Below are 27,665 nucleotides of genomic sequence, written 5' to 3'. Positions count from 1 at the left end.
AGGAAGGAGATGGCACACTCAAATTAGGATGATTCAAGGAGGTGTGGGAGAGGTGCAGGGGAGCCATAAGGGACGGGGCAGGAACCCCAGGTTAGTAACATGGAGCTGCCACCAACCCTAGGTCTGAAGAGACTAGGGGAGAGAGTGGTTACCAACACCTGGACAGAGAAAGTCACGTAGAAGAGTTTATCTGGTGAGGAGCCTTTGTTTGATAGTGACCAAGGCAAACCTGCAGTGAGAAAAGCATGACAATAATTACCCTGGCCTCATTCTTCTCCCTTCTCCTTGACGCCATGCCACGTTCCCCGCTGGCCAAACCAACCTGCAGCCAGAACATAAGGAAATGAGTTAAAATAATCTTACAGCTCAGCCTGCAGACCTGTAGGGGTGGAGAAGGATAGAAAATACATCTAGAGAAATAAATGGATTATATCTAGCACAACCACACTTTAATAGAATTGTCTCTTTGTTCTTTAGTCTCCATCACTAGACTGAGTTACTCGAGGACCGAGAATGTTTTATTTATCTTTGCATCCTTAGTATCTAATATGTATTAGACAATAAAAGCTTATTCAGCGAATATGGCAAATTGGCCATAACTTGGAGGATTACATTTTCTGATCTTGCCACTTGCTTCCTCACTCTGGAAAATGGAGAACAGAGTGAGCTCTACAATTTTCATTGTCTGACAAAAAAGAAACATCATTTGGTCAGGAGTAATGAGTTCTCTTAGCACTCGGTGCTGAGAGGAATTAGAGTCAATCATGTGACTATCTAAGAGGCACTCAACTGCATAATGGGCAATATCTTCAACATGGAAAGCACAGGTGCAGAAACATTCTTCATGGGGTCATTTAAAAATATTAGCCCTTGATAAAAGCCAAAGGCATGTTATTAAAAAGTAATCCAAAGGTGAACTGAGCTAGTGTGTTCCACTCTGATTAATCTTAGAACATCTTGCCCAAGAAATGGTTAAGCCTTAGACTTCAAACCTGACCCACTAAAAAACTCCAGTCCTCTCTGGATTCTCTCATCTCTCGTCAGCCAATAGATGAAAAGGATCAACTGAGAAACTCAATGCACTGAGGAGTCATGGATCCATTAGAGGGCAGAAGCCTGGGTCCCTGAATGACTAGGTGGAGTGGAGCCCTTTCTCTAATCTCTGCAAACCTCTGTGCTGAGAGCAAGAAATAAGCCTTAAATGTGTCAAACCTCTGAGATCTGTGGAGTTTTATAGCAGCAGTTATTTTACCCTGACTAGTGCAGTTATAAAATAATGTCCTAAATTCTATACTGGAGTCTGTTTTAAATGTTATCACCATTATTATCATAAGCCATAGTCCATATCATATTCAATTTCTTTTCATGGAAGTCCTTTCCAGCTTGAATCTCATAATATCAGGATTATAGTATTGTCTTCCATAGGAGAAAAGTCTCTCAGAGCTCTTCCTTCTTGGACTATGATAGAAAATATAACACCAACATTCTGATGTATTTTATAATGTAAAAAGCCCTGTTTCATGCATTATCGTTTAGAATCTCCCAGCAACTCTGAGGAATACACTCTATTATTATCCTCATTTTGCAGGTGGTGAAACTGAGACTAAGAAAGATAAAGTGGAGAAAACAATTTACAGAGTTGTTTGAAGATAAAGCAAGAGAATAATTTAGTCTGCCTGGCATTTGGTACATGTTAAGAATTAAGTTTTCTTACATGTTATCTATTGCCTCGTAATAAACCACCCCAAAACAATGACTTAGAACAGCAGCAATCACTTACTCTGCCAGCAGAATTGGGGCTGTGAAGACACAAATAGCTGCGGGTGGGGGTAGGGTGGAACAGCTGGCTTCCTTGGGCTTCTCTCTTTCTGTGGTCTCTCCACATGGTCTCTCCACATGGCAGCCCCAGGGTAACCATGGCAGCTGAAGGCTTCCCGAGTGAGTGGAGAGAACAAGAGCAAGAGAGCAAGCAAGAGAAAAAAAAGAGAGAGAGAGAGAAAGAGAACGTTAGGCAGAAGCTCTAACACGTTATGACCCAGCCTCAGAAGGATATCACACGGTGTCACTTCTACTACATTTTCTTAGAATCAAGCCACTACAGACAACTCATATTCACGGGGAGGAGAATTAGACTCTGCTTCTTCATTGAATTTGGGGGCACATTTCCCTCTCTAAAATGTTTTCCTGAATTAGTACAGACATGAAGCTAACAGGTAAGGGACACAGCCAGGGTCATTCACGGCTAGGGTTAAATGGTTCCACCACTATTAGATCCAAATGTGTGACTGCCAAGCCCCTGCTCTTTTTCACTACTCCAGAAAATCTCCTGTGATCAGCAGGTCGAATAGGGAAGACATGCTAGTCCCCAAACAGAGGCAGTTCTTCTCATTGCCTTGGAAAGCACACTTAAACATGTATTTTGCAGGAAAATATTACCCTTAAAGCAGTCATCCATAAGCACTTTCCAAGTATCTGTGTTTTTAATCTTCCGCCAACAGATGTATTCATTTGCATTTCCCCTAGATGAACCACGTTTTTTTGTTATTTTTGACTGTATATCTCACCTCTCAAGATCCTTTTGTATTAATTCTCAAACCCATCACTAAGGTTGATGCCGCCACCCAATTTGGAATCTTCCCTTGATTCCATGATCATGAATGTGCCTTCCTGTGGGCCATTGAACGAAATGTTCTTTAAGAGGAGGGTCTGACGTAAGATCTGAGGGGCATTCTTTTTTTTTTTTAATCTCCCAAGAATTTCTATTGAACTAAAGAGAGTTTAAACCATCTCATTGTAGAAAATCTGGAAATTTGAACGATGACATGGATCTGAAATCTCAGAGCGTTCACATACCGGTTTTTGTCACTCTCAGCAGTAAGGCAAATTTCCCTATAGGAGCTTTTCTCTGTTTAGGGATCCCCAGCAGTCCCTATGGGGAAACATCCTTTTTGTTCCCCCTGAACCCCAGGGCTTGGTGGGGGCCTGGGGTAAGAAGTAAAGAGAATGGATAAGGGTCTCCAGTGTAGACCAGCACAGTCCACAGGAATATAACTGTAAGCCACATAGGTACCATATTTTCTAGTATCTGCATTTTAAAAAGTAAAATTAATTTTAATAATATATTTCATTTAACCCAATATGTACAAAATACTATCATTTGAACATGCATTTCATATTAATATAAAAAACATTCAAGGGATTTTTTCATCCTTATTTCCATACCAAGTCTTGGAATCCCATGTGTATTTGACACTTCTTGCACACCTCATTCCGGACTAACCACATTTCAACTCATCAATGGACAATACTGCACTGGACTGCACACATCAACCCTTCGTTTCTGTTGCTGCATTGGGCCTCTGAGACCTCAAACCTTTCTTCTCTGGTTTCATACCTTCTTACAGTTCAGATCTCAGCTCAAAACACCTATCCTGAACAGAAATCCCTTCTAATGCTGTCCATTCCCGCCCGCCCTGTCATTCTCTATCCCGTTACCCTGCAGTATTGTCTCCATGGAACCAATCCCTTCTAAAATGATCTCATTTATTCGTTTACATATTGATTGTCTAGCTTCTCCACCAGAATGTAAGTTTCAAGAGGGCAGGGATTTTTTTTTAAACCTATTATGGTCTCTGTGATTCTCCGGTGCCGAGCACCGTGCCTGGACCACGCGGGGCGCTCAGGACACCTCTGCAGGATGAAGGAATCTCATTTCTCTGGAGCCCCGCCGAAGGGGGCAGCGTAGCAGCGTGTCACAGGTGGGGCGCCCATGTTGCGCGCGGCCGCCCTGGCTGAGCTCCTGCCGCGGGTGTGGGGTGAGTGGGTGTGTGCGGGGGTGTGCGCGGTAGAGCGCGCCAGCGAGCCCAGAGCGCCGAGCGGGGAGGAGCAGCCAGCGCCGCGCAGCACCCGCAGCGCCGGCCCGGCCGGGCAGCTCGGAGGTGGGTGGGCCGTGTCGCCAGCCCGCCCGCGGGGTCCCCATTGGCCGCCTGCCGGCCGCCCTCCGCCCGGAAGGCGGCGAGGAGCCGAGGGGCTGCTCCGGAGCAGGAGCGGGAGAGCCCGGCCGAGCCGACGCCGGACGGACGCGCGGGGTCCGCGCCCCCACTCGCTGCCTCCCTGCGCTCCCGCGGCCGCCCCGCTTGTCCCCGGCGCTGGCGCCTACCGTCGACCAACGACAGCGCCCCGGAGAGACCCGGGCAGCTCCCGGGCGCCCGGGTGAGTGGCCGCTCGCGGCTCCCCGTCTCCTCCCGGGCCCCGCCGCCTGCTTTTGCTTTCACGGCCGCGGCGCGGCGGGGTTGGCCCGGGCAGCGCCCAGGGCAACCGGGAAGGCCGAGGCGGGGTACACTTGACTGAGGGGAAAAGGGGAATGGCAGCCAGGAGATGACCCCAGCCCCGCGGGCCGGGTGGGAACAGGTGGCGCGGGCCGGGCGCTTTGTGTCGGGACGCGGAGACCGGGAGCGGGCGGCCGCGCCTCCCTCGGCCGCTCCCTTCCCTCCCTTGCTCCCCCGGGCGGCCGCACGCCGGGTCGGCCGGGTAACGGAGCTGGAGTCGCCAGGAATGTGCCTCTGGGGACTGTTTGGCTCGTGGGAGGAGAGAAGGTGGCTGAGGCGGCCGGGGAGGTGCGGGAGCCGAGAGGTGGCGCGGGGGCTGCACCGCCGCTCCAGGCAGGAGAGGGATGCTTCCAGCTAGGCGCGTTCGGCCCCGGCGAGGGCTTCATTCTTCCGCTGCGCCCCTGGAGGTGGGGAGCTGGGTGGGCGTGTGTGCAGAGAAAGGGGAGGCGGGGAGGCCAGCCACTTCCGGAGCGGGTTCTGATCCGTGCCGAGCGCCCTGCTTTCGGGGACGCGGACCTTGGGGTGCGGTTGTGCCCGGCCCCACGCGTGCGCCGGCGATGCGGGGCTGGGGGCGTCCCTGGCCCGGGTTTAACAAAGAGTGCTGCTCTCTACCCGGCGGGGTGCGGCAACTCCGGAGAGGTGGTCTTCAGCGAGCGAGTCTTAGCCCTCGGGAGGGGTACTTCGTTTTTGGGTTGTCATTTTATTGTTGTTATTGCCTTTTTTTTTTTTAAAAGGACTGTTGACTGATGCATGAGGGGCCCACGGAGGCGCAGGAGCGGTGGTGATGGTTTGGGAAGCGGAGCTGAAGTGCGCTGGGCTTCCGTGAGGCGTGACAGTTTATCATGACCGTGTTCAGGCAGGAAAACGTGGATGATTACTACGACACCGGCGAGGAACTTGGCAGGTACTGGGGGTGCCGGAAGCGCACGTTTCTGGGTTGTGGGAATGCACAGTACTGCGGGCAGTGGGCGGTAAACAAATGCAGTTTGAATTCAGGCGTCTCCCTCGTCCTTCCAGGAGATGTGCAAATTATAGAGAAAAGAGTTAACTAACCCAGCAAGGACTAGGGACCGGAAATAAACTACCTAAAACAAGGAGCTGGCGGTGGAGAAGCTATTTCAGTGTTAGATTATGATGCAGAGTGTATTGATCAAGACCCCTGGACAAGAATAGATTTAGTTGTCTGCAGTAACGCTTGTCAGCTTTTGCCCTTCTGAGACAGTGAGGCAAAAGCTGAGATATAGTTGAAACTGGAGTTAGCTCCAGTTAACTGTGAGTTAGCCCTTATGTGTACATAGAGTACAAACTAATTCATAGGCTTTTAAAGGCTTAATACTTTCCCTCTTTTGGAATTTTCAGAATAACATGCACAAGTATCCGTAGGTCACACATGGAGACTTGCCAGATGTTGATGTTGGGTTTGGATTTTGAAACTTCCTTGAACCAGGAGTTTAATTACCCAGTTGGTGTCAGTGGTTGCTTTGGTTTCATTCACGATGTTAAATTTTTAACACGTCCCTAGTTGAGAGTCTTATATGGCTATCTGGATTCAGAGCATACTTCCATTGCTGCAGGAGCTGTGATTCTGAATGTGAAGCCTTTCAGTGCCAGGTGAACAAAGAATGATTTCTTTGGGGGCCTCTAAGGGCTGGATGGGTTTCCCCTTGACTGGGGATTTGACAGGGTGTGTTATGCTCTGGTCTAACTTGAGCAGAAAACCCAGTTTTCACACCTAAATTTAAATTCAACATAAGAAATTTGACTGCAGTGTATTTGTATCGTGAGTCAAGTAGACAAAAGGATCTTTAAACCAACAAAAAAGTATGTATTTACTTACATGTGTATCAAAATATGTATTTTTCCGTATACACCTGATGTCCTGATTCAGTGCTTCCTGTTTCCCCATGAAAAGGAAATTCAAAACTACCCACACCCTAGATGACCTTGTGAGAATTGTGAAAGTTGCGTTTAACTAAAATTTTTTCAAGTTCAAGTAATAGTTCAGAACAAAAGCAATTTTTAAAAAGATACTTTATCAAAATATTTCTGTATACATTTAGTATGGATTCAGAACATCACTGGGAAGTTGTGCTTGGGGGAGCTTACTATATATTGGAGATTTACTGAGTGAATAAGTAAGAAGGATAGCTCTCAAAAATATTTCATGGATATGTTTAATGTTAAGGTTTAAGGGTATGTGGTTGAAATACTTGGTTTAACTAGAATTAACTAGAATTAAGTCACTTTATTCCTGTGGTTTTTAGCAAGATGAGTGGTACGTGGTGTTTTCCTTTGGGAGCAGGGGAAAAAGGCAAAAAAGTATGTTTAAATTCTGTTTGTGTAGGGTGGCCTGATTATATGAATTCTCTTATAAAGAAAGATGATTAAAAGTAGGTGAGATGATTGCTTTATAGATTAAGTATGTTGACCTTATTTTCCTTAAGATCTTTTGGTAGAATTATGTGTTATGAGAAGGAAAAATAATGAGGCCTCCCTGTGGCTGGCGGGGGAGTTTGTGATCTTTATTTCGTGGGTGGGATGACAGGCTCTCTGCCTCTGCGCTGGAGAGCAGTTTGCTCATTTGTCACTAGATTTTGCTTTGATTTTGGCTCATTCTACATTTCTGTGTATAATTTTCTCCCCACTGTGCAAGACTAGTTGACAAATTGTTTATTGAATAATTTAATTTGTGTGACCTGTGAATTTGAAAGAAGTGCTTTGACAAACTGGGAGTTGGGAATTTTTAAAAATAAAGTATCCATGCCGATCTGTCTGATAGGTCTTTCTCTTTTGTTTAAAAATGCAGTAAATGGTTGATTTTTTTATTTCAATGTGTTTTTCGAGTCCTGTGAATTTTATGTCTGCCAGGAAATAGCCACTTCCTGAAAACAGATCCTGGCATAAGATGGACATATAGGAAAGATGCTGCTTCTTGTGTCACTGAGAGAAGATTGGGAGTAGAGGCAGAAGCTTAGTAGTGGCAAATGAAAATGGGCAGATGTTTAACACAAAAGCAAGCTTGTTCTAAGCAGTGAGTTATAAACAAACCAACATCTATGATTTAAAACTTCATCCACATATCTTTAGCAGTAATCTACACAATAGCTACTCACTTACTTTATAAATGGTCTAAGACAAAGTCCATAGCTAGAGGAGGGAGGATGGGTTTTTAAACAAGTAGCATATAGTATTTTGATTATTACTATTGTTACTTTACTTTTAGGAAAACAGAAAGTGTGTGTGTACAAGGGTGAGAGTGTGTGTGGGTGTGTGTGTGTCTATGTATATTAGTGTGTGTACTGCCCAGGTGTACTGTAAAAGCTGTCAACTTTAAAGAACTTTATAAAGTATTATGATTATTTGTAGTAGTGATAGAGAGACAGACCACTGGACAGATATTCTGATCCAGAATTGGCCCTAGAACTTGCTAGCTGTATAACCTTGAATAGGTCACTTACCATCTCTGACCCTCAGGATCTTCATCTATAAAATGAGAGACCTAGTGCTTATTTCATGGCTGTTGTGAATACCAAGTAAAAGAATTTTATCAGCCGTCAAGAGTTAAACAAATATAGATATCATCAGCAGGACTGGTTGAGACATGTGAGTATTCCAGGCATGCTAATAACTTGGTTTGCAACTTGATATTCTTTTTTCTGTTTACCAATTTGGGGAAGGGAGGTCCTGTGGGAAAAGGGTCATGGGGGAGACCCATTGCTGACAGCCCTTGGCCTCTCCACTCTGATTCTGAATAATGCAGCTCTGGCCTTGAACTTGCACACCCTTCAAGTAGAAACAAGTCCCTGCAGTGAAAAGGACTGTCATGGTTGGAATATTGTTTGGTGACCTGTGTTGACTTCAGGAGGCCCTTTGGGTTTCACCCTCTATCCCAGGAGGTAGAACGAAGAACTGCTTCTGTCACATGTAGTGGTTTCTGGGAGGGGTTCTTTTAAATGCGGATTTCTCCATGTGCTGTTACACTGGGTCATTTTAATGCCCCAGGTGCCTTAGCATCTCTTATCAGTTGGCACTCGGGGCAGCTGAAGGCCGGCTTGTCCCACCATCGCGCTCCAGTTACATCCCTGGCTGTGGTTCAGCCTAACCTGCGAGCCTTCTTGGCACCTCTGTGAACACCGCCTTCCTGAGAACTGGCCTTCTTTCTCTTACACTGTCTGACCTTATGTGATCTGAAGACCTGGGTCCCACCTCCTGAATAAATCTCTCCACAATGATCTCTCCCTTTCAGAAGCCAAATGACTTGCTCTCTGAAGCACTCCACTGGTCATGACCACAGACTGCCCCGTCCATGCTCCATCCTTGCTTTGTGTTGTTAATATTCGTGTATGACTCCATGTAGCCGGCTTAAAAGTTCCTTCAGGGTGTGCTGTGGGCTCTTTTCTCCCCTGTGGGTGTGCAATGTGCTGTATCATTCTGGGCAAAAGTTTCATCGATGCCTGAATCGGCAAATGCAGGCCGGCAGGTACAATACTGAGACCAGAATGGGGATTTGAGATGCAAACGCTGATGCGGGTGCTGAGGCCGATGGAGAGGGGGTATGTAGCGTGGGACAGCCCGGCCCCCTCCTTTGGGAAGTGGGGAGACACCTACCTTTGCAGGATGCTATACGAATTAGAGGCAGTGGCTGTAAACATCTCACACATAGTCGCTGCCTCAGATATTATTTATTATTATTTTTTTTTGGCGGTACGCGGGCCTCTCCCTGTTGTGGCCTCTCCCGTTGTGGAGCGCAGGCTCCAGACGCACAGGCTCAGCGGCCATGGCTCACGGGCCCAGCCGCTCCGCGGCATGTGGGATCCTCCCGGACCGGGGCACGAACCCGTGTCCCCTGCATCGGCAGGCGGACTCTCAACCGCTGCGCCACCAGGGAAGCCCAGATATTCTTCTTAATAACCTCTTTTCCCCGTTACAGCATTTACCACAACGCACACTCATTACTTGTTGGATTATCTACTTTCTCCACAGCTTGTCACAGGGTTGTGACCTTGGACTTGCTTGTCATTTTTTATCTCTTATGCCTAATGAGGTGCATGACGTAGGTGCTCAATAAATGCTGATGGATTGAATAAATGGATTAACATTTGTAAGGCACCATGAGTACACACACACATGCACCTATATATGGTTACCTGTATATGGCCCTCAATGAGTGATGACTCTGGTGGGGGTGAACTTAGGATATTGAAGGCTGCAGCTCAGCAAAATAAAAGCTGTTTTTCCTTTTGCGTTCTGTGGCTAAGGTGCACAGCAGCCAGCATATCCAAGCACAAGATCAGTTTTAAACAAAACAAAGTGGAGCATTAAGTATTCTACATTTGTTTGGATGGTTGCTGGAAGCTAATAATTTAAAGTTAAAACACTCTCATTTTGGCATAAAATCCAGAGACATTTTAATTGACGTGAGGAATTGTAATAAACCCTGACAGTCTGAGTACATCTTTCTGTTGGTTTACTGTGAACTGCAGGAATCAGTCCTAAGACTGGCAATCCCGTGGGGATGGGAGAGGGAGAGACTTCCCAGCGTGTTTTCTCCTTGGAAGTGGGACTCGCAGGCTCACAAGGTTGACTAGTGAGATCATCCTGTAGGACCTCCCTGAATGTGAGTTTTCTCTTCTCATTTCTGCTTCTGTGTGCCCTCAGCTGTTTCCTCGGATGGGAAAGGCTGCAAAGGTTTAAGAGAGATAAAGTTCAAATATATGTATTAGAGGTAACAATCAGGGATTTTAAAATTTTGTGCATTCTAGCATGTGAAGGGAGGGCACGGTGACAGTAGTGAGGGGCAGTTGGGGTGAATGCTTGCTTGCCAGCACTGGGAATGCGCCTCCGGACCACCTGGGGATGTAGAAATTAGGTTCACTGGGACCTGGCGGGACATACCATCGGGAACGTAGGCTATGGAGGCGCTAATTGATGGGGAAGCCAGGGAACGTTGAAGCGGCCTTTTTGGTCCTCCTGTGCCCTTTTACCCTAGGCTTGTGTCTCACCCAGCCGCTTAGGAACCTAAAGGCCCCATAGCGTTGGCAGGCCCCTGCAAAGCTGTGAAAAACACAGTAAGCTTACAGAGATGCGTGGTCAGGTGAATCTCAGTAATTGCAATACAGGGTTATATCAGAAGAGGTGACATTATCAGACGTATCCTGTGGTCTCCCAGCAAAGTTGTAACCCCAGAAAGGTAGAGACCATTTCCTTCAGGCATTGGGGTGGGGGTGTGTGGATACCTTCAGAGGTCGTGTGGTGGGGGAATGACGGGGGAGCGACAAGGTCAAGATTAGGTGGTCTGACCTCTGGGACACCCTGTAGGGGAATGAATTATGAACTTTCACCCCTAATTCTACCCAGCTGCAATGTGTACCTAACCTAACCTAATCAGGCATTTTATATGCATGAAATAAAGCATGATTTTAATGGAAACATATTTCTGATCAGGAGACAAAGAATGCCACCTGCTGGTAGAGGGGAGGGGCTTTTGTTGGTGAAGGGTAGCCCGGGACCCTTGGGCACTTAGACCTAGAAGAAGCTGAGCAGTCAGTGAGTCCTTCCTTCTTGTTTCATCCCATCAGTCCTTAGGTCAAGTGGCTTTCTCAAGGTAGCTGGCTACCAGGTAGCAAGAGATGGACCTAGACTCCCGAGCAGGACTGTTTTCATTATATTCTTCACATTACTTAGGATTTGGCAATTCTCATTTTTTTAGAAGCCAGATAATGTTGATTTCGAACAGAACTGATTTGGGCAGGCATCTTGTGCCTATCCATCTTAATACGTGCTTGGAGGGGATGGTCAGGAGTAACTAGTAACCGCTTCATGGTGGGTTTCCATTTTCACCCCATGAAGAGGCTGATGCTTTGAGTTCAGAACTCTCGTGGGCACTTGACAACACACGTGACCTTCTTGCCTTTTCCAAATGGCTCGTGCCCCACAGTTATGAATGGTGCTAGTACGTGCCGTAGTCTTACCCAAGTGCCAAAGTGCATAATTTAGCTTTTTAGAAAGTTCACAGAACACTTTCATCGTTATTTAACCTTTGAGTCATGGAATGTATAAGAGTCGTGGCTCTGCCCAGTAGGCCACCCCACTAAAAGACAGTTTCTCATTTCATTAAGTGGCCCTAGTCTGTCTGGTTTAAGGCTGGGGTGTGATTGTTTGAAGCTTTATGTGGAAGGTGATACTTAATTGTTTTGCTTTGGTTTGCTGTGGTAAGTGATCACAACAGAATGCATCAACCCTCAGCCTTGAGAGAGATTATATGGCAGTATAATTATTTATAATATATCCAGTCTATCACTTTGTTTACATTCTAAATTAATTCCTGTAAATGTACAGTTAGGAGAGAGTAGAGGAAAAAATGACTGACCTTTGGTTTTTCTACATCATCTAACAAAAATGGGTTTAAAAATAACTCTGTCGGGCTTCCCTGGTGGCGCAGTGGTTGAGAGTCCGCCTGCCCATGCAGGAGATGCGGGTTCGTGCCCCGGTCTGGGAGGATCCCACATGCCGCGGAGCGGCTGGGCCCGTGAGCCATGGCCGCTGGGCCTGCGCGTCTGGAGCCTGTGCTCCGCGGCGGGAGGGGCCACAGCGGTGAGAGGCCCGCGTACCGCAAAAAAAAAAAAAAAAAAACAAACACAAAACTTTGTCTAACTAGTACATCTTCCTTAGGTAAAACAAAGTGTCATATGCCCATTCTAGGTTTAATGTACTAAAAGGATTTTTACAGGGAAGGAGTCTGAAACCTGAAATAGTTGGTCTTATTTTCAATCCCAGTCCAGAACAAAACAAAACCAGTCATGTGCTGGTAACTAATCTCTGGTGATAACTGACAGGTGTGATCCTTAGTGACTCTTGTTTATCGCTTCTGTCTTTTGGAGGTGACGTTGAGAGCTCGTGTGGCTTACAGACCACACTGCCGTCATTTAAGTATAATGTTGCTAACCTCTGAGGCGTGACCACGGGGCTTTCCCCTATGTCCTACCTGTCGACATTCCAATTGTCAACTGGAGAAATTTTATTCAGTACTATAATGTATTGATACATTCAGAGATGTCAGGAGGGGAAGGAGGTGGGGAGAAAGTTGTTGATTCTTCCCTTTATCAAGCATTCAACTTTGGATGAGGAATGTAATGTTTGAGCAAATGAATGCTGTGAACTGCCGATCTCTGGTGTTTGAAAGGTTTATATTGATGGTGCTTATATTCATAAGCCGGATGGCTTTCAGCTGGGAAATTTAGCTCTGTGTGTGGACTCTTGTGGGACACATTCTATTTTCGGTCAAAACTGTCTGATTACTCTTTCTTAGATATAATGTGATGAATGGGGCTGGTTTTCAGATATCTCCAGTACAGTTGATATAGTAAGTTTTCACGTATAAGGAATGAGTAAATTTCCATTTTTTTTTCCATTGTTAGTTTTTTCTGTAGTTCATTGTTTTCTACTTTTGAAACCATGCAACCCTTCCCTTTTTAACTTGTAAGAATTGTCAGGATTTTCGAGACCTTACTTTGGTCCTCCATGCCCTTGTCCCTGGCCCCCCAGTGTGGAATTTTCCAGTTGCAAAAGAAGTGTAGGAGAGGTAATCAGTACCTTTTTTTTGGTCCCATCATGAAGAGGGTCAGATTTCCCTCTGAACTGCCTGTCTCTATGTCCGCCTAGCAACTCATACCACCGTCTACGACCAGGCTGTATATGCAGGAGGGTAGGTACGACTCAGGTGATAGGACAAGATAGTGACAGAGGGATACGCTGGCACATAGATGGAGTGGCTTGGGGGAGAAGAGGTCAGTAGTTAGTGCTGATTCTGTTCTAATGTTTCCTCCCTCCTTTGAGAAGTTCTTCTAAATCGTTTTGCCTCCTCTGGGTAGAGCGCAATTTATTTCTTTTTTTTCCATCTGTGGTTTATGGGTAAGTGGCAGAAATATGTGTCTCTGGGAGAGTGATGAAAGACTGCAACCTTTTGAGTGTAATATTTAATGGACTGAGAATTGCAAGCTGCTTCCCTTTACAAAAACAAAGCTATGGGCACTGTAGGTATACGAATACTGTAGAGAATAGACTTTTCACAGCTAACTGCTGAGCTGGAAATGCTGAATTGCACCTGACACCCGGAAGAGCTGTCCTGAGAAATTTGGTAAGCCAAAGAAAGCTAAGAAGTTATTTGTTATCTTAAAAATACTATTTTACTGGTACATAAATCAGTGTAATTGAAGCCAGATCCTGCCAAGGGGTTTCTGATGTACACTTGGAATGTGAATATAGAAAGTTGTCTTTCTAAATGTTGTCCTTGCCCCTCAGAGTGTCTAGAATCAGCGTGTGAACTGCTGTTTGTAATGCCAGAAACTTCCACCAAAATATCCTCAGGAGCTCCCCTGTCTTTGGATAATCACAGGTTTATTTCCTTCCCCTTTTGTGGCCGGCTTACACTTCTCTGCAGACCATAATTGCAGTGGCACCCGTGTGCTCGGGACAAGGCCTGGCTGATGTAAGGCACCTCTGCTCTTGTTTTCTCCCTAATGTCTCTATTTCCACATTGAACAATCGGAGTGAAGGAGAATCCTCACCTGTCATCCCATTTGGTGGAGAACTTATAAAATGACTGCTTGAGACCTTGTTCTAGGAATTTCTTTGCCATGTAATTCAAACTAGCTTTGGAATGGAGGGAAGATATTTACAGTTCCCCGTTTAGAATGGATAAGGTTTGAGCGCCTGGCCGATATCCCCCCTCAGGAGCTTCAGGAAGCTGATTCAATTGTTTGGGAGAGGAAGTGAATTAGAACAAGTGGAATATTTTCCAGGATGAAGCTTTATCGGTCTTGCTTTCCTCCCCACCCCTCCCATGGCACACAGAGATAGGAAAGCTTGGCAAATACGGCAGTGGACAGGCAAGGTAAGTCGAGGTGGTGTAGAAGCGTGAAGTCCCTCGGTTTTGCTAAACATGCTTCGGGCACTGAATGAGTGTATCTGGTTTTATTAATGTTACCAATTAATATGGACCGTCCTTTGTAGGCCTGCTCTTCAGAGGCAACATTCTCTTTCATGCAGATAATTAAAAACATTAGGGCTTCCCTGGTGGCCAGTGGTTGAGAGTCCGCCTGCCGATGCAGGGGACGCGGGCTCGTGCCCCGGTCCGGGAAGATCCCACATGCCGCGGAGCGGCTGGGCCCGTGAGCCGTGGCCGCTGAGCCTGCGCGTCCGGAGCCTGTGCTCCGCAATGGGAGAGGCCGCAACAGTGAGAGGCCCGCGTACCGCAAAAAAAAAAAAAAAAAAAAACCATTAAAAAAAAAACTTTTGCACCCACAGGGCAAGGTCAGGCAGAGCAACCGCGGAGCAGGACCCCGCGTCCCGGTGGGTCTGGGCTCCCAACATTCCCGAGTCTCTGGCGCCCCTTCCCCGCACCCTCGCCTGACCCCGCGCCCCAATGTGCCGTTTGACCCCATCCAAAAAAGTGTTCTGAACCAAGCCGCCGACGGAGGAGGGGCCCACAGCGACCTGAGGGACCGCTCTGCTGTGCAAACGCTGCGGCGCAGCCGGGCGCCCGCTCGGGGAGGCGGCGGGGAGGCTGCAGGGCCTCGGCCCCTGGCGCAGCCTGCCCTCTGCCCTTCGCCCTTCGCCCTCCGCCCTCCGCCCGCGCGGCCGGGGTCCTGACCGACCCACGCGCCCAGGCCTGCTGGAGGAGCAACGCGGCGGCGCCGAGGCCAGTGTCCTCGCCGACCCCGAGCCTCCTCCCCTCCGGCCCAGGCTGGGTGGGTGGCAAAAAAAAATTGTTTTAATTAAAAAAATTATCTGTATTAGAGACAAGTTTTAACCTGGAGAACTAAAAAGCGAATGCAAAGTGAGCTGGCCTGTTTCGGCCTGCAGGCTTCTGTGGAGCACGTCCACAGCTAGTCGTGCAGATTCTCTCTTTTATATCCTATATCCCTTAACAATGTGCGGTAAATAACTGGGTACTTGGTGTTATTTTACACTTGGCTTGTTCATGTGATTCTTGGCTCTCTCTGAATTGTGAGTTTTCTGAGAGTAGAAAACATGGCTTTTTGTGTCTCTTACATGGGGTGGGATTCAGCTAAGCCCACAGGAGGCTTTGTTTATTTGCCTTATGAAGGTACATGTCCAGAAATTAGAATGTGGTTCAGAGCTTTTGACCCAAATCCCTGACTCCACAGTGCACTAGCTGTTGCCTTGGGAAAGTCACTTGACTTCTGTGAGACTCAGTTTTCTCATCTGTGAAATGGGGATAATAAGCATACCTCCCTCATAAGGTTGTTGTGAAGACACATGTAATGCGTGTAAGGCACTTGGCCCAGTAGCAGGCACACTGTAAGTGCTGGAGAAGGGGCCGCTGTTTAATAAGACAGCGCAGGAGAGACTGAACATATGCTTCTGGATCCTTGTCACTGGGGTCCTGCCTTTTTCTGTTAGTTCCTCATTTCCCCACCCAGGTTCTGACCTGGTCTCCCAGGGGCAGGGTGGGGGTGCCGGCCCTCTTCTCCTCAATTCCATCCTTCCTCCTTCTCTTCTTTTCTCCTCTGTCTCTCTCCCCATCTTTGGCTCAGCCTGCGGGGTGGGCTCATTCTACCAAGTTTGACGTCGTTTATGTGATCTGCCCTTCTAGCTGCCTGTTCTGGCTGGCTCGGGCCCAGGACTCGGTTTATGTGCTGGGCTCCCTGGTGGGTCCGCCCAGTAGCGTGGTCAATGATTTGCAGAGCTCCTGAGAAACAAGTTAGCCAGGAATTTAGCCATGCATTTGAAAGCGGGCTGCTGGAGATGGGGCTTACAGGGATGCCATTGCCAAAGTGCACCCAGACGCCCCTGGACGAGGGAGGGAGGAGCTCATGTCAAGGAGGGTCTATTAAGATGGGAAAACATGCTTTCAGGGAAGCCAGGACAACTAAAAGCTGAACAACAGCCGGGAGAGAGCTGCTCGGAAATGCTCAGAGGGACGGTCATCCTGGCGTCATTAAGAACCTGAGGTATGTCAGCACACAAATTTATGTTTTAACAGGGTGTACTGTAACTTCCCGAAAAGTCAATTTCATTTTTCTAGCTGCTTTTTAAATGAAAAAACTGTCTTAAGCAGCCCAAAAAGAGACTAGGAATTTGATCAGATGAACAAATCATTGATTTTTCTTACAGATCTTTATGGAAGAAGGGATCTGAATGAGTGTGTGAGTTCCATTCTGAGATGAACTTGCTGCAGAAGGCAAGACGTACGGCAGGTCTGAGCCTCCGTTCAGTTCTGACACGTACTGATTTCAGATGTGAAAATAAGTGTTTGGCCAAGCCAGAATTGCCTGTGCCAAGAAAAGCCTATTAGGTTGGTGGCTGAAAGGCTGAATTGTTAGGATTTACTTAATGGCGAGGTTCTGCCAGCTGCTGGGAGTGAATGCCCACTTAGGCATTTGAGTGCATCCTTGTTCCTGGACTGGGGGCCCATGTGTTCAAGGAGCATGGCGGTCGCACCAGAGGCCCCTTTAAAGGATGCTTCCTTATTCTTTGGGCCATTGAGCAGAGATATCTGTAGTTTATAAAAGTGACATTAGATGCTCACAAATTTGCAAAGGAAAATGCCCAGAAATTGGGTTTATAAGGTAAGTTCAAGAGAAATATCAGGGAGTTGACAATGCTAACTATAAACAGGCAACATAAACAGACCGTTAAACAGAAGTGTCGTGTGAACTGTGATATCCGTCCATCACATATTCATTCGTCCAGGGTTGATTGGACTTCTGAGTGATAGGGCACTGGCTGGGGTGTCAGGCAGCACCGTTTATCTCAGCAAGTTCCTAACCAAGTAGGGCAGACAGACTTTATACAACCAATGATAATAGAAAACCTAAATAAGGAGTGAGAGGAATTCAGTATGAAAAACTGTTTCTGGAGTTCAGGCAAGAAGAGGCCATTGTGACTTGGAAGGTTCATTCATTTATTCACTCATTCATTCAGATTCTTGTGGGGACAGAAAAACATAAGCAGGTGGGTGCCTGAGCGGATATGTGTGCGCGCACGTGTCTGCCCATTTATTCCCTGGAAGAAATTGGAACTCAGACGTGAAGGAGGAGACAAGGGCACTAAGATTTACTGGGAACCCATTTTAGACCAGGGGCTGGAGGGAGGTATTTAATCCACATTTTACAGATGAGAAAACCGAGGTTCGGAAAGACATTGGCCTTGGATAATGTGTTTAAGATGGTGGAGGCAACCATTGGACACCCAAAATTGCTAAGTCATGACTGGAGATTGGGTGATGGGTGGTAGGGCTTAACTCTGTGACCTGTTTCTCTGCCCTGTCATGGAAGCGAGAAGTTTAAAGAACTTTAAAACATCCAGCACAGTGCCTGGCTCATACAATGTGTTCAATATATGTTTCCTTCCTTTTTTTAAAAAAAATAAATTTAATTAATTAATTAATTTATTTTTTACTGGGTTGGGTCTTTGTTGCTGCGCGCAGGCTTTCTCTGGTTGCATCGAGCGGGGGCTACTCTTTGTTGCAGTGCGTGGGGTTCTCATTGCAGTGGCTTCTCTTGTTGCAGAGCACGGACTCTAGGTGCGCAGGCTTCAGTAGTTGTGGCACACGGGCTCAGTAGCTGTGGCTCGTGGGCTCTAGAACACAGGCTCAGTCGTTGTGGCTCATGGGCTTAGTTGCTCCGCGGCATATGGGATCTTCCCAGGCCAGGGCTCAAGCCTGTGTCCCCTGCATTGGCAGGAGGATTCTTAACCACTGCACCACCAGCGAAGCCCGATGTTTCCTTCCTTTAAACTGAAAGTTCTCAACCTTGGTACTAGTGACATTTTGGTAGAGATGATTCTTTGTGGTTGTGGGATGTTTAACAGCATCCCTGGCTTCTGCCCTCTGGATGCTAGTAACATCTGCCCCCACCCCTGCCCCAGCCCATTGAGAACCACTGGGCTACAGTATCAGGACAGGGAAGTGTTAACACATGGACCTAGGGGTTGGAGCGGGTAGTAGGCAAGGAGGATCCTGCACCCAGTGAGCAAAGAAAGTGCCCCTGAAGGAAGGTATTGACCTTGAGTGTCCAGAGCTTAGGAAGGAAGAGAGCAGGATGCAGATGGTGTGAGCCAGAGGTCTGAGGCAGGTGTTGTCTTAGTCTGGCTTTTATGTACTGTCCCTGGAGTGGGTGTGTCTGCTGTTTCCCAGAGGCGTGGGGTGGCACTGACAATGAGTAAGACCTGGAGAGACTTCCGGATGTCGCTTGTCCAGTGTGGTAGCCACCCATGACCAACATCGAAGTTTCTACCTTGCCCCATCCTGCTGAGCAGGCTTCTCTGAGTGATGGCTCGGCTGGGTTCCCATCACTGCCAGACTTCAGTCCACCCTCCTGTCTCCTAAGGGGGGGCCTTCTGCTGCCATCTCCACAACTCTGTTTTTAACCTGCTGAATAGCTTTGTGTGTGTGTGTTTTTAATGCTGATTTCTAATTTTTAGTCAAAGCTAGATAACTCCTTGCTTTTTATTCGCTTTTCATTCTCTTAGGCCCCAGATCTTGCCTCTCCAGCAGGCTGGATGGCATAGCATGCTGTGTGACTGTGGGGAACCCATATAGCTTAGTTATTGCCTCCAATATCCCCTCTTCCAGCAGGGGGCTTTTAAAGGTGAAAAGTCAGGTCTCAGGATGTGGCAGGAGGTGTGAAGAGTGCCCTCTCCCAGCTCCCTGGGGGAGGGGCACTTATACGGAAGTCACCTGGGGAAGCTTGTGGTGGAGGGTGTGAAAGGACAGGGGCTGGTTTGGAGGGCATGGTGGGGAAGGGAAATGGGTCAATCAGGGTGCTGGCAACAAATGTGTCCACTCCTCTTCCCTGGTGGCACAGTGGCACCTGCCAATGCAGGGAACACAGGTTCGAGCCCTGGTCTGGGAAGATCCCACGTGCTGCAGAGCAACTAAGCCCATTTGCCACAACTACTGAGCCCGCGTGCCACAACTACTGAAGCCCGCACGCCTAGAGCCCGTGCTCCGCACCAAGAGAAGCCACCGCAGTGAGAACACGTGCACTGCAACGAAGAGTAGCCCCCGCTCGCTGCAACCAGAGAAAGCCCGCACGCGCAGCAACGAAGACCCAACACAGCCAAAAATAAATAAATAAAATTTAAAAAAAAAGAAATGAGTCCACTCCTGATGGTCAAGGTGAAGGACGGCCAAGTACACACAGTCTGGGAAGCTGATACTGTGCCTAGGGCTGAGCTGGGGCCACTGAGGAGGGTCTTCAGCACATATGCCACTTCGGGGAAGACACACCCTGACCTCTCCCTCCTCCTTTCTGACAGTGCCTCCTCTTACCCGCCCCCCCCCCCCCCCCCCCCGCCCCCCAGGGAGCAGGATATGGGGCAGCCTCCAGCTGGGCAGAGAACGGTGAAGAACAGATTGGGGGTGGGGTGGGGAGGGGGGGTGGACAGATGGAGGAGATGGAGAGTAACCAGGAGAGGGGCGTCCACTAGTGACAGCTGTGAAATAGCACTGGGTTTGCCATGGAACTGCTCCCCTCTGTTGGTGCAGGTGATCAGAATCTGTACTCTCAGTGTGCAGGGTCCTCCTCCCTACTCTGAATACTGGATTTATATTCCATTTTTCCCAGGAAGTCACTCCTGACCATCCCCTTTCAAAATGTTCCCTCCTCTTGCAAACTCCTGGATATTTCCTCTTTGGCACAGTCATCCAGCATTTAGACTCTCCATGTTGCATTGCTGGCCGTCCCTGCCTGTGTGTGTGTGTGTGTGTGTGTGTGTGTGTATCTGTGTTTATCTTCCCTAGATTGTAAGCCCCTTAAGGTGTCATAGTTCTTTTGTTCCCAGCATCTTGCACAGAGAAAGTATTCCAGAAATACCTGTTGTCTTCATTGGTCATATTACAATATTCTGAAATGAAGGACTGTACCATAGTTCCTATGAGTTTTAAAGGTGGATAAGTAATCACTAAAAAGTTCCTTAAGATGCATAGTATGTTTTCATCCTTGGAATAGCCCTGGGTAGCAACAGCCCTGTAAAGGTCCAGAGTGGGTCCCAGTTTCAACTGCTAGCTGGAGAGTAGGATATGGACAAAACGGCTATATCCTTTCCATTGTATAATTTCCATTACAGAAATCCTGATGATTTCCCCCAAATCTATTGGTACTTTTTTTTTTTTTTTTTTTTTACCCTGTTACCTATTCTCATTGTCTGATTTTAAAGTTTGGGGGAGTCTAGTGGGAATACACTGTGGTGGACCTCCTCTCAGTTACTGAAGGGAAAGGTACTAGAGGCAATAGGCACCAGCTGTTGATGTGCCCATGTCACAGCTAGCGTGGTTCTTAGAGAAAGCAGCACGTGTTTGTGCTGAGTCCGTGAACAGAGCCTCTACAGCACAACTGTTTGCCCTGGAATATTTGCAGTTTAAAAGTGAAAACCATGGGACTTGATGTTAAACCTTTCTGCAGTCGGCAGTCTCTTCAGTACCATCAAGTTTGCTCTCTTTTTTTTACGATGCTGGAAAACTGGGGCTTCAGAAAGCAAAAAGGAAGTCTGAGTACAGAATTGACTTCTTCCCCAGTAAATTTTAATTGATTCTAGTGCGAGTAGAAAGGTGTATCATGTGTTCTTAAAAGATAGGATTTAATTATGATTTAAAATTAATTCTCTAGAAAGTGCTGGAGTTGCACCCAGAGAGAAAAAACAGAGGGCTCTGGTAGAATCCTGTAAACGGATTGATGGGAAAGTGGGCTCCCGCTGCTGAGGGTTTGGGAGCGTTGCCAGCCTTACGACAAGGTGTCAGTTAGCCTTCCCACTCAGGGAGCAAGTGGAGGGACTGCCAGCTTGGGGGAGCCCTGCTCTGAGGGGGCAGGGACATCTGGAGCCAGAGCAGTTTCCAAGGCGGTGCAGCTCTTGTTTCTCGGGTAGCATTCCTTCTTGTGGTAATAAAGAGGTTACAGGCGAGAAGACAGCTGCTCGAAAGCCAAGGACAGTTGTTGCGAACAGGTATTTAAAAATCAGCCACCGTGGGATGGGAAGAATCAGGATATTGGAGACAACTAGGGTTCAACTTTATGGCTTGAGGTTTCTTTTCTGACCCTTGAAGGCAGGTGGGAAGTGGTTTTTTTATGCTTCTTTTCAGATTGGGAAACCAGAGTTTAGAGAAGTTAATCTCAAGGTAGCAGAGTTCAATTCAGTGTGAATTGAAATGCGTGTATGTGTGTATATACTTACATATATATATATATATATATATATATATATAAAATGTACACATGTATATGTACACCATAAATACATTTATTGTAAATTTTACTAATGTAAAGGATGTGTAACAATTTACAAATAATCACAAAATCTCCATATTCATGATTATAAATTCCATATATAGAGCCAGAATGCGTTTGTTAATTTTTGCTGTGGTCACCCTGTGCTTGATGATGTTTTGACAAATGGAAAGGCATCCCCATCTGCTAATTCTTTTCCCAATAAATTGATTGCCACCCGATCTGGCATGTGATCTACTGTCCAACGATTTCTCACCCTTGTACAAATTATATTCAGTAAATTGAACCCTCTTTCAACTTCAGCACTGCTGATCGCAGTAGTGCTATCTTTTTTGCTTTTGGTGTCATTGCCGGGATTGGGACATTGTTGGATTCTGTATTCTTTAACAGTGGCTATGTGTAACACTCAGCTCACAAAGTTTCTGCAAAATGAGCAGTAGGCTCTCATGAGCAGCACGGACTGGCTGGAGCGCTTCCCCAGCTCCGTGTTTAAGCAGTTGTCTGAGAAGGCAACTGCTTACCTGTCTTACTCACTGCTGAGCCCAGTTCCAAGGCTGGTGCCAGATGTGTGCTTGGAGACTCAGAAAGTGTTGTTCACATGGATGAGTGAGACTTCAAAGCTGGAACCAGCAGCCAGTTCATGGGACTCCAGTTTGCACCCCATGAGGACAAGGTCCTTGCTGGACAGTGAGGGAGCTCAGGAAGGAAGAGGCACCAGAGACCATCTCCACCGTCAGAACTGCCTGACAGAGCCCTGCCTTCTGGTGGGATGTTAGCGCTCGGGCAGTGACACAAAGAAGAGGAGAGAGGACAGCATCTCCTTCTGTGTCCCTTTCTTCCAGCTTTATTAAGTCTGGCATTTTTCTTCCCCATCTTCTAGGGAAGGCAGGGCCTTCTTGTCTACCAGTGTAGGGACTTGCCCTAGTCATCAGTACCCGATGCGGGTAACCAGTTATGGGGAACAAGAGACATATAGATCCCTTTACGTCTTCTAAAATGAAATGGGTCACACCTTTCACGCAGCACAGACGTCAGAGAGAACATGCAGGGAAAGTCGTGCCCCTCCTTCTGTCTTCCAGCTACCAGCTCCTCAGCTTCTTGGGGATCCTTCCAGGTAGAGCCTGTGCATATTTCAGTCAGTAAGCTTATGCATATTTTCATGTTTTTACTGAGATCGTATCATGTTATATGCATTGTTCTACACTTGGTTTTTTTCACCTCACAACATATTTTGAAAATCATCCCATTACTGCAGAAAGAGAAAGGCTTCTTTCTGTTCTTTGAGTTTACCGTAATTTATTTAACTCTCTCCCTATCTATGAACTTTTAGGGTTCATTTCTAATTTTTCATTACAAATAATTCTTCAGTGAATACTTTTGTATAAAAGGTTGAAATTATCTGTAGGATAAATTCCTAGAAGTGAAATAGCTGGGTCAGAGGGTATGAGTATTTGTCCTTCTGGTAGATATCGCCAAGTTGCTCTTCACAGAAGATAAGCCAGTTTACAACCCAACGACCCAAAATTGAGAGAGCTGATTTCTCTACCTTCTTTTAAAACTTCTGGGTGCATTCTATTTTGATAGGTGTGGTTTCATTATTATTATTTTTTTTTTTTGGCCCCACTGCATGGCTTGCAGGATCTTAGTTCCGCAACCAGCGATTGAACCCAGGCCACGGCAATGAAAGCGCCAAGTCCTAACCACTGAACCGCCAGGGAATTCCCTCGTTAATTTTTAAATATGAATGAGTATAAGCTTCTCTTCATGTGTTTAAGAACTATTTGTCTTTGCTGTGAACTTTCAGTTCATACTATTTGCTCATTTTTCAATAACTTTTTAGACCTCTATTAATTTGTAGGAACTCATTATATATTAAAAATTGCTTTATGCCCATGGCATGATTTAGACATCTTTTCTCTAGGTTGTTCTTTGTCTTACTTTGTTTCTGGTCTTTCCCCCCCCATGGATATGTTTTTCTGTATTATGGTAAAATATACATAAAATAAAATATACCATTTTAACCATTTTTCGTGGATTTTTTTTTTTTTTTTTTTTTTTGGCGGTACGCGGGCCTCTCACTGCTGTGGCCTCTCCCGTTGTGGAGCACAGGCTCCGGATGCGCAGGCTCAGCGGCCACGGCTCACGGGCCCAGCTGCTCTGCGGCATGTGGGATCCTCCCGGACCGGGGCACGAACCCGCGTCCCCTGCATCGGGAGGCAGACTCCCAACCACTGCGCCACCAGGGAAGCCCCATTCTAACCATTTTTAAGTGTACAGTTTAGTGGTATTAAGTACATTCACATTGGTTATGCACCACAGTCCAGCTCCAGAACATTTTCATCATCCCAAGCGGATATTTTTTTAAAGTAGTCAAATTTATCAAAATTTTTTCATCTTTCTTAGGTTTTGTATCACATTTAGAAAGTCTCTGCTCATTTTGAGTTCATTAAAAAATACTTTCTGTAGTTTCTTCTAGTACTTTTATGGTTTAGTACTTACGTTTAAATTCTGTCATCCATCTGGAATTCCTTTGGGTCTAAAGTGTGAGGTATGACTCCAAGTGTACTTTTTCCAGATAGGGAGCTCCTTGGTTGCCATTTGGCCATCAAACAGGTTTGAGGACTAGCTAGATTCGGTTCTTGGTAGCTATAGGGAAGCAGCAGAGGAAGCCACTTTGAGCCGTCCATGTGAGCGTGGGAGACTTCAGAAGTTAAGCCTGACCTAGACTGAGGAAATTGAATTGTAGGAAACTATGAACTCCTAGGTATTTATGTTTGCTATCCTCAAAAAAAAAAATCACAGACATGCTAGTCAGTACTTTGAATTTGCTGAAAGACAGCCTGTTCCCCCTGACAGAGGTGGATAGGATATGTGCAGCACACAGGACAGAACTTCTGGCTCTTAGGCAAGGCCATCCTGCAGGACGAGCAGTTTGTACCCTGCCGAAGGCTCTGCAGCAGGCTGAGAAGGGGTGGGGTTAGGACTGTAGTCCAGCTGATGCTCTGGGACCTCTTCCTGGAAGAGGGGACACGTGTTTCGCAAAGGCTCCAAGTAGGCCAGAGGTGCCCTAACACTAGAACTCAGTTTCCCAGGTCTCTAGACCCACTGGCAAGCACCCTTCTGGATCCTCCCAGGCTCCTCGAGTGGAGGATCAAGGAGCATCCCTCACGTTCCAGGTGGACTGGGCTGTGGTTCGGCGCCCTCACTCTCAGAGTAACTAGGCAGGGCCTGGGATCATTGGAGCCCCCTGGCTGGTTATCTCAGGCTGCAAGAAGCATAGATATCCTTTCTATATGGTCCATGAGGTGGGATAGAAAGGTTGGGAAGCACAGACTTGACCTCTTGAACTTGCATCTTTCTCAGAAGCCTGCAGGTGGAGCTGGGGTGAGTTTCCTGCCAGAACCACCTCCTCACAGAATTCCAGGGGACACCAGTCACAGACATTCACATCCAAGCTGTATGAATGGTGTGCCCTGCAGTCTCCCCAGGGTCTCATTTTATCCCGTGGAAGCCTGTGGTGGCCCAGTGGAAGCAATTGGGGTGGATGAATGTCTTTCTATATGTGGGGGTGAGTTCCAGGACTTTCTGCATCTCTGTTTTTCACTGTGCTTAACTCAAAAATGAGTTGAATTAATGAACGATGTGATGTCAACTTCCAGAAAAACCTGTGGTATTTCTTTCTTTTTTTTTTTTTTTTTGTGTGTGTGGTATTTCTTTTGCAAAGCAGCCAGAGCAGCAGGTTGGGAACTCTGGTCTACCTCCCCCTTCCCCTGTGAGCTCTCCAAGGCCTGGCACTGGGGCATCTCCGTTTTGCCCAGCTCCTCTCTCTAGACCTGACTCCTACTGGATGCTTGAAAGTTTGAGGAGCTTAATTACCTGTCCCTGTTGCTCCCACCACGGGGTGAGAAGTCAGTTGCTCCGAAGGACACAGCCAGTCAGTTGAGCCACCAATGTACAGAGAGATGCAAGTTTGGTTTTATGTTTTATTTTATTTTTATTTATTTTTAACTTTTATCTTGGAGTATAGGCAATTAACAATGTTGTGATAGTTTCAGGTGCACAGCAGAGGGACTCAGCCATATGTACACATGTATCCATTCTCCCCCAGTAAGTTTGTTTTTAAATATTAAAGTGGAACTCACCTAGAAACAGCAAATATTTAAATTCTTTGTTGGGTTTTGCTCTTTTTCCTAGTTACTACTAGATTTTTTTTGTGGGGGGGCCTTTTTTTTCAGATATAGTTTGCATGCAGTAACATTAGACTTTATATTGTACAGTGTTACGAGTTTTAACAAATACATATTGTCATGTAACCGCCACTGCAATCGAGGTACAGTAGTTTTGTAATCCCCTCAAATTTCCTTGTGCCTCTTGTAGTTAACACCCCCACTGTCCCCAGCATCTGACCGCTATTTATCAGTTTTCTGTTCCTCTAGTCTCTCCTTTTCGAGAATGCTATAGAAATGGAATCATAGCATGTGTACCTTTTAAGTCTGGGTAGCATAATGCATTTGACATTCATCCAAGTTGTTGCTATATCAGTCATCCCTTTGTATTGCTGAGTAGTACCCTGTCCTATGAACATGCCACAGTGTATCCATTCACCAACTGAAGGACATCTGGGGTTTTCCAGTGTTAGCATTTTGACTCCATTTGCTAGTGGGTGGGAAGCTTTCTAGAGGATTATTGTGGTCCTAACCAAGTATGTTTGGTATCTTTTTCGAAGACATTCCCCAAGACACTGCTGTGTAATTGTGCACTGAATGGTCCTTTAAGGTGATGGTAATGGTGGTGTCACTGCCCAAATCTGGTTGACATCTCACCATTCAGCCATCCTTAATTGTTCTCTGCTGTTCTCTGACACGCCTTCTTTGATGTTGAGGCCAATTAGAAATGTTATAAAGGCATTTCTCTGAAAAACTCAGAACCCAAACTAAACCACCTCCATATGCTGTTTTCTGCTTCAAAGGCAGTGAGAGGCTACTTCGACACAATTCCTTCCCATAAGAACAGAGAAGACTCTTGGCAGTGGGGCCAAGGAGGAGGGGATGGAAAGAACCACCTGAACAGAACACACTGGTCTCAGGCAGGCTGTGAAAGTGGATGCCTGCAGGGTGGAGGGCCAAAGGCCATGTTAGTTGTCTGTGCTTACTTAGCTGATGGAACAAACAGTCCACAAACATTCTGTGAGACCAAAGCCTAGTAGTAGGCGGCTGCACACTCAAGTGAGGAGAGCTGGGGTCTACATACCTCACTGATACGCTGTTTCATTTGGGGCAACCCTCTCTGCCTCTCTAGGTCTTGATCTCCCAGTGACTGAAAAAAATCCGAGAAGGGAATTGAGGAAACTCATCTTTTGACCTTGACTTGAGTGCTCTTGAGCATTGTGTGTCCTTGGGTGGATCCCCTACCCTCCAGTTCTTCTTTGCTAGAATGAGGGGCTTGGAGGGGATGGGCCTCCTGGGTCTCTGACACTGATCTCACCCTCTCAGAGCCCAGCACGTACTGGCTCTTTGCATCTGCTGGGTCTGCAAGTCCAGAAGCAACAGCTCGGTACCACGGGGAAGCCCCCGCTGCCATCACTGCTCACCAGTCATGGCGGTGGGGGGAATGCTCTGTTGTAGGACAAGCCTGGGCTGGCCAAGCCCCCCTAGCAGAGTGCAGAGAGAGCTTGCTCCCCCTGGGAACTTCCCTGGAAGCTTCTCTGCTGCATTCTGAATCCAGGCCTGTAAGGAAGGTGATCTGGCAAAAGATCCCCAGAGCCTTTGAAAATCCCTTTTATAGATGTGCCTGCAATACTGTCTTCCAAAACACAAACTTCATGTTTTCTTTGGGTCATTTCCAAACACTGAGCTTTTTTCTGAGCTGTCACTGGCTGAAGTATTGGGACTTACCTCAGGTGGTTCTTTCACATCCTCCTCTTCTCGCAAGTGACATTTAAAATACTTCTCCTTTGATAGCACGCTATGTTAAGCCAGGAAAAAATCCAAGGACTGGAAGGGATCTTCTGGCTGAGGTCTTATCTGCAAGTGATCGTTTGTCGACTGGAATGCAGAAACCGCGAGTCCTCCTTTGCTGCTGCGTTCTA

General features: G+C 46.8%; 1 protein-coding gene across 6 annotated transcripts in view; it reads left to right on the top strand.

The window, feature by feature from the left end:
- The first annotated feature begins 3,841 nt into the window (after positions 1-3,841).
- Positions 3,842-27,665, top strand: part of DAPK1 (death associated protein kinase 1) — a 210,253-nt gene continuing 186,429 nt past the window's right edge. For 2 of the 6 annotated variants that reach the window (XM_027094170.1, XM_027094173.1), the window contains exons 1-2: positions 3,953-4,212; positions 5,063-5,232. In XM_027094170.1, coding sequence (XP_026949971.1) covers positions 5,171-5,232 — 62 coding nt within the window. In that variant the 5' untranslated portion in view covers positions 3,953-4,212; positions 5,063-5,170. The other 4 variants (XM_027094175.1, XM_027094172.1, XM_027094174.1 and 1 more) reach the window with 3 other exon arrangements.

Source organism: Aethalodelphis obliquidens, unplaced genomic scaffold (genome assembly GCF_003676395.1).
Source record: "Aethalodelphis obliquidens isolate GAN/ISIS:26980383/991018 unplaced genomic scaffold, ASM367639v1 scaffold88, whole genome shotgun sequence".
Taxonomy (NCBI): domain Eukaryota; kingdom Metazoa; phylum Chordata; class Mammalia; order Artiodactyla; family Delphinidae; genus Aethalodelphis; species Aethalodelphis obliquidens.
Note: the sequence above shows the minus strand (reverse complement) of the source record. Positions and strands in the feature narration are given on the sequence as shown.